Source organism: Sinocyclocheilus anshuiensis, unplaced genomic scaffold (genome assembly GCF_001515605.1).
Source record: "Sinocyclocheilus anshuiensis isolate Anshui unplaced genomic scaffold, SAMN03320099.WGS_v1.1 scaffold1416, whole genome shotgun sequence".
NCBI classification, from domain to species: Eukaryota; Metazoa; Chordata; class Actinopteri; order Cypriniformes; family Cyprinidae; genus Sinocyclocheilus; species Sinocyclocheilus anshuiensis.
In genome coordinates this window covers 107384-118448 of record NW_015544203.1, presented here as the reverse complement: position 1 = coordinate 118448, position 11065 = coordinate 107384, and the positions used below count along the sequence as shown (strand labels likewise).

At 40.2% G+C, this 11065-nt stretch overlaps 1 protein-coding gene across 1 annotated transcript in view; it reads right to left on the bottom strand.

Moving 5' to 3' along the window:
• LOC107696859 (TGF-beta-activated kinase 1 and MAP3K7-binding protein 2-like) overlaps nt 1-11065 on the bottom strand; it is a 39730-nt gene that overhangs the window by 6848 nt on the left and 21817 nt on the right. Inside the window, exons 3-5 of the mRNA XM_016497393.1 lie at nt 7463-7855; nt 3014-3253; nt 2114-2207 (exon numbers count right to left, since the gene is read on the bottom strand). Coding sequence (XP_016352879.1) covers nt 2114-2207; nt 3014-3253; nt 7463-7855 — 727 coding nt within the window. The remainder of the gene's footprint in view (nt 1-2113; nt 2208-3013; nt 3254-7462; nt 7856-11065) is intronic.

The window sequence follows — 11065 nt, the reverse complement described above, 5'->3', positions numbered from 1 at the left end:
CACACTCACTCTCACACACACACACACTCTCTCACACACACACACACACACTCTCTCACACACACTCACTCACTCTCACACACTCACTCTCACACTCTCACTCTCACACTCTCTCACACTCACTCTCTCACACACACTCACTCTCACACACTCACTCACACACTCACTCACACACTCACACTCACTCTCACACACACTCACTCACACACACTCACTCTCTCACACACACTCACTCTCACACACTCACACTCACTCAGACTCTCACTCTCACACGCTCACTCTCACACGCTCACTCTCACACGCTCACTCTCACACGCTCACTCTCACACGCTCACTCTCACACGCTCACTCTCACACGCTCACTCTCACACGCTCACTCTCACACGCTCACTCTCACACGCTCACTCTCACACGCTCACTCTCACACGCTCACTCTCACACGCTCACTCTCACACGCTCACTCTCACACGCTCACTCTCACACGCTCACTCTCACACGCTCACTCTCACACGCTCACTCTCACACGCTCACTCTCACACGCTCACTCTCACACGCTCACTCTCACACGCTCACTCTCACACGCTCACTCTCACACGCTCACTCTCACACGCTCACTCTCACACGCTCACTCTCACACGCTCACTCTCACACGCTCACTCTCACACGCTCACTCTCACACGCTCACTCTCACACGCTCACTCTCACACGCTCACTCTCACACGCTCACTCTCACACGCTCACTCTCACACGCTCACTCTCACACGCTCACTCTCACACGCTCACTCTCACACGCTCACTCACTCTCACTCTCACACTCTCACTCTCACACACTCACACACTCTCACACAAACTCATATGAACGGCTTCATTTTAATGAGTCAGTCACAAAGATTCACTCAGGAGTCAGAAGTTTGAATCAGACTCTTTGTTCAGATTTGTGAAGCTGACAAACAACAGCATCACTGAATATGAAGTCACTTCCGGTTAGGTCCAATTCATTTATTTGGTCCAGTTTATGAGACTTGCATTACTCTGATTACAGAATGGCTCTATGAGTAGTGTAACTATTTCAATTACTTTATTAATGTAACTGATTACATTTGATTACTTGTCTAAATTTCTAATGTTTTCATCTATTAATCATTTTGAAACATGTAAAGCAGGCAGGGTTAACATTACAGTAGAACTCAACACTGATTACTGTCAGACTTTCACAATCCTTCATCACTTGAATTAAGAATTCATTTAAAGCACAGCCCCCAAAATATCAGACTTTAGCACCTCTTTTTACTTTGAGATCATTCTGAGGTTAAATACAAATTTAAAATCATAAATTATAGTTTAATAGTTATGATAGTCAAATCATTGTATAGGAAACACTGGCATCTAACAATGACTTGTTAGATGCCAAAATAAAGCATTCGCATAAACCTAAATAGGAAATAAAATGGTTATTGAATAAGTATGTGTCCTATTCTGTATCTTAAACTCCTGAAACATTGGTGTCTCATATTTTAGAGCAGTTAATGCAATTTATGAAAGTCGTCAATTAAATCTGTTTGTGTGTGAAAATATTCAGATGTAATCCCCTTTGTAATCGTTAACATTTTCATAAGTATCTGTAAATTAATTACACATTTTTTTCTCAATAACTGTAACATTACAGTTACATTTATTTTGTAATTAAATTACATAATTCCATTACATGTAACTACTTACTCCCCACACTGATAATATCTGACATGAAAAAAAAAATCAAATAAATTGTTACATATAGAAAAAAAACAAACAAAAAAAACATGAATTTATATAACTGAAACCCTTAGTCTATATAGTAAAACATGGCTTCCTCACAGTGCTGTTAAAGACTCGCGAGGCGACTGCACTCAAACTAAACTACTCTGACCTTCCTGTCATTCTGTCATTTATCCACTAAGCATCATTTGCCGTCTCTTTTAACTTTGGAACACTTTTGGCAGCCCATGTGTTTGACCTGTAATGCCACACCCACTTTCCTTTCACATTTTTCCTGAACAGCTGCCGCAAAAGAAAGCGAAACACAAGCTGCTGTGAAAACCCAGAGAAAGCAAGTGTAAGCTCTCTATAGACTCACCTCGTGTCTGAAGGAGGTCAATCTCTTTGGTTAAACAATCAATATCGATCTGTAGAAGTCTATTCTTACACCTCAATTGCTGCATCTCCTTAATCTGAAAATAAATTTAGATGAACATGTCAAGTGCGTAAAAGTGAATTGCGTTGTTCTATATTTAACGGTTTGTTACTTTGCATCACGTCCATCATAAAAATCAGATATACAGACCAGATATACTCCCTAAATGCATCTGACTCAAGTGTGCTCAAGATTACTGACATCTAGAAAAAAACATGTTCCGAGGCAACTTGCATAGATTTAAGCATATCGAGAAGAGGAAAAAAATCACAAATTGCACCAATTTCATAAAGAATCATACTCAAACTGTTGTCAGAGCATATGTGTCCCTGCAGCACAAAAGCAGTGTTAAGTCGCTGGGGTATATTTGTAGCAATAGCCAACAATACATTGTATGGGTCAAAATTATACATTTCTCTTTTATGCCAAAAATCATTAGGATATTAAGTAAAGATCATGTTCCATGAAGATATTTTGTAAATGTCCTACCGTAAATATATCAAAACTTAATTTTTGATTAGTAATATGCATTGCTAAGAACTTCATTTGAACAACTTTAAAGATGGTTTTCTCAATATTTAGATTTTTTTGCACCCTCAGATTCCAGATTTTCAAATAGTTGTATCTCCAAATATTGTCCTATCAAATATTGTCCTATCCTAACAAACAATATCAGTCCTATCCTATCAAACCATACATCAATGGAAAGATTATTTATTCAGCTTTCAGATGATGCATAAATCTAAATTTCGAAAAACTGACCCTTTATGACTGGTTTTGTGGTCCAGGGTCACAAATATGCCCTAATCTAGAGGAGATGTTTTCCTAAAAGTATAAACGTACAGATGGTATCTGACAGGCTGAGTTGGAGCGCTGCATTCGTCTCCGTGTGAGGTCATTCTCCATCTCGTTGACTTCTTCTTTCAGCTTCTCCAGCTTTCTCTTCTTCTGCTCCAGTTCGTGCCACAGTCGCTCCATGCGTGCTCTCTGATGCACCAGCAAAGCTGCAAGTTCACACGGACCATCGTCAGATACACGTGGAATGAAACTAATCACACAAAAACAATACTGCAGAACATCTGATCAACTAGCATTTTGCATCACGTGAGCATTTAGTCGTCTGAGACTCAATATATACTGCATTCCAAATGGCATAAACGATGCACTCATATTTGGTAAGCAAATTATGCAAATTAAGCTGCTGTGATGTCTATTAATCAAAGGACAAAGAAAAAAAAAGAGGAAAAAATTACCTTTATAGCTTTAAGGATTCATCTATATTTAATTTAGAATTTAGTGTTTGATAACTTACATTTCAATTACTGTATATTTCTGCTGAAGAGCACAGGTAAATATTACATTTATTATAATGGGTTTATGTGAAAATTGTTTTAAGTTCACCTTTTTTAAAGTCTAATAAATGTTAAAATTGATAGCTCTCAATTATACTGTAATGTTGAATGGCTAGTCAATAGTTAAAAATTAGGAGGGAAAACAATTTTATAGAGACATCAGTAGTATCGGTATCAGAGACTGGCCTTCATTCATAAAAAAAGATTCCATTAAACAAATATACTATGTTGTTTGTACATTAATTTGAAGATTGAATGTGAAATTATTGCAATATAAAAGTATATTTAAAAACTTTAATGTTAGGTGGGATTAATCGCGATTAATTTCAGAAAAATGTGCAATTAATTAGTTAATTTTTTTAATCGATTGACAGCACTAGTTATTACATTAACTATTTTTACTGGAGGTAAAATACGCTGTAAAATTCACATGCAGTCCAGAAATTGAGAAACTACTGAGATGGTCTAGAAGTTCTGGTAATTATTACATTACCCCACCTTCCTATAACACTAATCTCATCGGAATTGGACCGTACACCCGTTCACAAACATGTCCAAATACATATAAAACACACACACGCCCCATTAACAGCTTTAACAGTGTGTAATGATCTAGTGATGCCAGAACATATACAAGCATTGAGGGGTCTTTAAAGTAGTTTAAACTTGGTTATTCAACAGACCAATATGAAAATTGGAAGCTTAAAAAAAAAAAAACTAACACTAGCTTCTCTAATCTTTTTGTATTCTATCTATTTTTTATTTATTATACAAGGGCACATTGGGGAATGCAGCCTGCATGACCGGTGTCTGAAGCACGTGTGAAACAACGCCAATCAATTGGTCCACCTGGCCCACGTCATGGGCGGGATGCCCGGAAGTATAAAAGGGCACCTGCTGAGTACGTCATTCCCTTTGCTGTCTTCAGGAGTCGTGTGTTTGAAGTGCGTGTGATAGACCAAGGCGGGTGAGCGTTGTGGAAAGTGTGTGCCTCCGTGCCCGAGGTTTCTGACACTTGAGGACACACACGATCTATGCGTTAAGTGTCAGATGCCACAGATACTATTGGGTTGTTATGACGAAGTGTGACCTCGGAGTCGTTTCAGCCTGCTCCTGCGAGATCGTGGGCGGAGCTATAGTCAGCTCGGCTGTGCCTCTCTAATATGCATGTTATTGTGTGTGGAGTGCTTCGCTGGGCATGAATATATTTAAATACTCTGTGGAGAGAGACTTGCAAGCTTTCTCTCCCAGGGTGTTTCAGCACCTAGAGTGGTTATGGGGAATTTCTCTTCCTGAGTTAAGCCGGATGGGTTTAGGAGTGGGCTGCCTCCCCAGGTGTCTGGGTAGTTTTAAGTGGGCGGTCCCTCTGAATCCCGCTTAGTGGGTTTGGGCTAAGTACACTGCTCCCCCTCTTCAGGGCTTAAGTAAACAGTCCCTACTCAGAGTGTAGCTGTCTGCAGATGGTTATGCTCCAGTTCAAGCTTATTTTGCTCTGGAATATGGCGGTCTGAGGGCAGCTATGTTCTAGCCTGGCTTGGGTTCCCCTTGGCACAAGTTCTCTCGATTAAGCGCTGAAGTCTTTGTCTAGGAATCTGCTATTCGAGGATAGCTGTGTTCCAGCTCGGAGACTGCTCCCCTTTTTAGGGTTTTTAAATAGTGGTCTCCGTGAGCCCCTTGCATGGACTGTGTTGTCTCCCCTTGCGATCTTCAGCCTTACCTGAGGGAACTGCTATTCGAGGATAGCTGTGTCCAGCCCTCTAGTGTTTTGGCCACAGCTTACATCAGGCTTTGATCTCGGACTAATGATGTTTATGTGTTCGCTCTTAACAAATCATTTACTGATGGCCCAGATCTCCCTCTTGTGAGCTCCTGGTCAATGACATGGTGTTTCGCTAGCCTACTGTGGGACTGACATGGACTGGGAACCTCCTTAGCATAGCCATCTGAGGATGGTTATATTTCAGCCATTGTTATGGCAGGATGGGCTTACTTGAATACAGCTATCTGAGGCTAGCTGTGTCTTACTGGCAGTTCTGGTGAGCCCTCTCCTGGAGTGATCCCCTTTCCTAGAGCCTAGCTAACTGAGGATAGCTATGTGATAGCTCAGTGATTGCTCCCCTGCCTAGGGTTTTAAGTAGCGGTCTCCTTGAGCCCTTGCCTAGACAGTGTTATCTCCCCTGCTAGGGTTGTAAGTAGATAGCCCACTCTCTATGGTCTGGGCAGCTTTGCAGGAAGGTTTTGTCTGGCTATCTAGGCTAGCTGTGTATGGTTATTCTGGTCTACAAGCCTTCTTAAGACCTATAGGACATAGCTATCTGAGGATAGCTGTGTTCTTGCTCTGCAGCTATTTCTCCTTACCGGGATTTAAGTAGCAATCTTTGAGCTCCTCTAGTGGCTTTCTAGTTAGTCTCTTCAGTGGTCTTGTGTATCCAGGCTTATATGGCTCACATAGCATAGCTATCTGAGGATAGTTGTGCTCTTAACTTGGGTGGGATGTTCCCCTTGATCTAATCGGGTTCCCCATTTCTGCCAAACTGTGTGAGTGGCCCGTGGCGCAGTGGCATGGCCCCTTTCTGAGGAAAGGCTTTGTTTATGTCTGTCGCTTCCTTGGTGCTCCCCCACCAGGTGGACAGGCATGCGCCTCGGCATGACATGGTTGGATTTTGTTCCCCAATATGCCCCCTAGGGGCACAGCGTGGAGTTCCCTAGAAGGGGAACATCTCGGGTTACGCATGTAACCATGGTTCCCCGAGAGGGAACGAGACGCTGCGCCCCCTCGCCATGCCTACGGCCTGCCTGTTTACGTCTCCTTCAGACAGCTAAGTGGATGACGTATTCAGCAGGCGCCCTTTTATACTTCCGGGTATCCCGTCTATGACGTCATGGGCCAGGTGGACCAATAGATTAGCGTTGTTTCACACATGCTTCAGACACACCTGGTGGTGGTAGTGTGATGATCTGGGGCTGCTTTGCAGCTTCAGGACCTGGACGACTTGCCATAATTGATGGAACCATGAATTCTGCACTCTATCAGAAAATCCTGAAGAAGAATATCCGGCCGTCAGTTTGTGAACTCAAGCTCAAGCGCACTTGGGTTATGCAGTAGGACAATGATCCCAAACACACCAGCAAGTCCACATCTGAATGGCTCAAGAAAACGTCTCGGGTTACACATGTAACCATGGTTCCCCGAGAGGGAACGAGACGCTGCGTCCCCTTGACATGCCTACGGCCTGCCTGTTTACGTCTCCTTCAGACAGCTAAGTGGATGACGTATTCAGCAGGCGCCCTTTTATACTTCCGGGTATCCCGTCTATGACGTCATGGGCCAGGTGGACCAATAAATTAGCGTTGTTTCACACATGCTTCAGACACCGGTCATGCAGGCTGCATTCCCCAATGTGCCCTCTAGGGGGCGCAGCGTCTCGTTCGCTGTGGATCTCGCGAGCCAGATTTGAGGATCACTGCTATAGATCTTCCGTACTAAAAAAAAAATATTGAGTGAAAATTTTTCTACACACGAAATATGAAAGCAAATAGACAAGATTATGACGATATATTTTCTGCATGTGTTTTGTGTGCAGCTCATGGTATTTTTCTAACAAGAAAAGGATGTTGACAAATGATAAGCAGTGTAGCGTTATTAAACATACAAAGAGTGCATGTCTTCTTATTATAGAATCAAAATCAACTATAGATCACAGTCAGAAGTTATTCCAAGCACTTGATGATGGTTTAAAGTGGGTTTTAAACAAATACATTAATTACATACATTTTCAAATGTGGCTTGATGCAAATTGTACCTCTAATTACATTTTAGGATTTATTCTTGTAAGCATTATAGATAGTTTGTGTTTCTGGTGTAGAACCAAACTTTATTTATCTTAATTTAAGGCTGTATATTGAGCAGCAGACGATGTTAAATCCATATACGAGATACATATCTGAGGAAAAATCCGTGACCTTTGCCCCCGACCTGGTAAAGGCCCAGGTGCTGAGGAGGCTGCGGCTTGCGAGTGGACTCCATGGTGGCGAAGGCGCTGAGGCTCGCGGGCGTGTGTGCCGGCACAGACGGCGTTTCGGGCTGGTAGAACTCGGAGAGAGAGGATGGTACGGTCAAAGGCCCATCGCTCGCGCTGGGGGTGACAGTCCTGCTGCCATTCATCCTCATTACATCTCGCTGCACGGCGCCATGGGTATTCTGAGAGATGCCGAGGTTGAGCTGGGTCATGTGATTGCGAAGATCTGTCGAACTCTGGCTGCCTTCGCTATACAAGAAACCAGGACTCACCTTGGTCAGGTACTCGCAACACGCAGCTAAATTGTTCTTATTCTGGGGAGAGAAGAGAGAGACAAGTCTGTCAGCTTCAGATCGAGTAGATACTGTATGTGTGGGTCACTTTTGTATACAGTTAGTTCCATATGTATTTGGACACAGGCACAATTTTTATTATTTTAGCTGCTGACCAAAACACATTCAAGTTAGAGTTATATAATGAATATGGGCTTAAAGTGCACACTCTGAGCTTTAATTTGAGGGTATTCACTTCAAAATTGGAGGTTAAAGGTTAAGGAATTACAGCTCTTTAATATGTACCTCCCCCCTTTTTCAAGGGACCATAAGTAATTGGACAGTTGACTCAAAAGCTGTTTCTTGGACAGGTGTGGGCTATTCCTTCATTATTTCTACATCAATTAAGCAGGTAAAAGGTCTGGAGTAGGGATGTTCATTTTAACCGGTTAACCTAACCGACCGTAATAATTTTGACCGATTAATACAATCAGTTAAATGGTTTAAAAAGTCATTTATTTATGTTTTTTTTTTTTTCAGTAATTTACCAAAATATTTAAAAAGGTTTGCTGCATGGTTAAAATACGCTACGCACATAAAAAAATTGTGTTTTTTAGGGAAAAGAAAAAAAACATAAGTCGCGTATAAGTCGCATTTTATTATTTCATTTTCAGAGAAGGTGCTGGCTCTTTTTAAGGATAAATTGGATTTGGATCCACTCAACATTGGTATACAGAAAGTTCAACGAGTTGGAAAAGCTCTTAAAGTACAGGATGAAATCCGGAGTCGGCCTCGCCCAACAATGGTGTCGTTTTTAAGAATCAAGGACAGAGATCGAGTGATGGCCAACGCGAGAAAGCTGAAGGGTTCGAATATTTTTATAAACGAGGACTATCCTGAATCGGTTCGAAAGAGGAGAAAGGAACTGATTCCTAAAATGAAAGCTGCAAGAGAAAGAGGGGACATTGCTTTTCTTAAGGTAAGAAAGTCATTGTTCATAAGCGGCAAGCAAAGGAGAAGATGTGAGGATGTGACAAGGATCAAGGTGCGACGTGATGTGATGTGCTGTATATTGTGTCTATTGCCGTTTTATTGCCCAAAAAATATGTAAAGTTTGCTCATTTGAATATTTGTAGTTTGAGGAACAAAGTACATGAAGTTGCTGATTTGTTGCTATCAAATACAATTAATATTGTTGCTATATCTGAAACTCATTTGGATGAGACATTTGATGATAATGCTGTGTCTATAAGAGGATATAATTTATATAGAAGGGATAGAAATAAGTACGGTGGAGGTGTTGCCTTTTATGTGCAGAATCATATTTCTGTAAGAGTAAGGGATGATATCATGTGCAATGAAGTGGAGGTTCTATGGCTGCAAGGTAATACACCTCATGTCAAGCCAATGTTAGTAGGATGTCGTTATAGGCCACCAGGTTCAAACCATAAATATTTAGAAGACATGGGTGAGATGCTGAATAAGGTATGTGAATTGAATATAGAAGTTGTTTTTTTAGGTGATCTTAATATTAATTGGTTAGTACATGAGTGCTTTTTAAAGAATCAAATGGTAAATATAATAGATGCATGTGGATTGAAACAGACGGTAAGACAACCAACGAGAATAAGCATAAATAATAAGGGCAAGTCCACGTTATCTTGTATAGATCATATTTATTTGAGAAATGAAGATTTGTATACGGCAGCAATTTCAGTTGAAGTAGGTTGTAGTGATCATAATACAGTTGTGATTGCAAGGAAAAACTAAATTTCCAAAGCTAAGCAAAGAATTGTGTATAAAAGGTCATATAGAAGGTTTTCCCAGGAAGCTTTCTTGAGGGATATTGATAATATAAAGTGGTCAGAGATTTATGATGTAGAAGAACCAAATAATGCACTTGAATTATTCATTAGAAAATTTCAGCCAATTATTGATAATCATGCGCCTGTTAAGAAATTAATTATAAAGGATTGTAGAGTGTCCTGGATTGATAGCGAATTAAAGGACTATATGGCTCAGAGAGACGAGGCTTTGAAAAAAGCAAAAAAACTGGTAGTGTAACGGATAGACAGAAATATTGTAAATTGAGAAATTATGTCACAGGTCTTAATAAAAAGAAAAAGAAACAATATTATACATTACAGTTAAGTAGTAAGAAGAAAGATGGGAAGAAGCTTTGGAAGGTATTAAATAATATAATGGGAAGACAGAAGTCCTCACAACCTGCTTCAATTGACTGTGAAGGTACTTATATGACAAAACCTGAAGAAACTGCTAATTATTTTAATGACTTTTTTAGCAGTAAGATACAGAATTTGAGTAAAGAAATATCGTATGTGACAGAAGATACCTCTTCAATTCTTAATATAAAGAACTATATGAGAAATAATAACTGTTATTTTGAGTTTAGTGAAATTGGGAGAAGAAACTGTGAAAAGGCTAATAAAATCTGTCTGTAAAGACAAACAACCAGGTAGTATATGATCAAATACAGGATTATGTGTCACAGAATAATCTGATATCAAATTATCAGCATGCTTTTAGAAAAGGACACTCCACATGTGCAGCTTTAGCACAAATAACAGATGATTGGTATCGAGGGTTGGATAAAAAAAAGGATATGCGGAGCAGTCTTATTAGATTTTACAGCTGCATTTGACCTTATAAGCTTCTTTTGGAAAAGTTGGAGAGTTATAGATTCAGACCATCAGTAATTGCTTGGATGGAAAGTTATTTGGATAACAGATCACAGAGAGGTTTTTTTAACGGAAGTTACTCAGACAGAAAAAAAAACTGAATGTGGAGTTCCACAAGGGAGCTGTTTAGGACCACTTTTGTATTCCATTTTTACAAATGATTTATATCTGGTATTAAGAAGTGCTAAATTAACAATGTATGCAGACTAGGATGTTCATTTCGGTTATTTTACCTAACCGACAACCGACGCTCGTTAACTGATTATTAACCGTTAGGGATGTTCATTTCGGTTATTTTTCCTAACCGACGCTCGTTAACCGATAACCGACAAGATTATTTTAAATTAGAATTTAATAAAATTAGAAAGGATAAGTGTCTGTGACCCATTAAAAATACTAACATTTGTTTCCCGGGGATTAATTTTACAAAAGCAGCAAACAACAGAACATGAGGATTCACTCGATCATCATATCACATCACACACCTGCAGCGCTTCTGCCAGCGGAGAAAAACATCATAAAGCTAGGCTATATACTGTATGTGTATGTATGT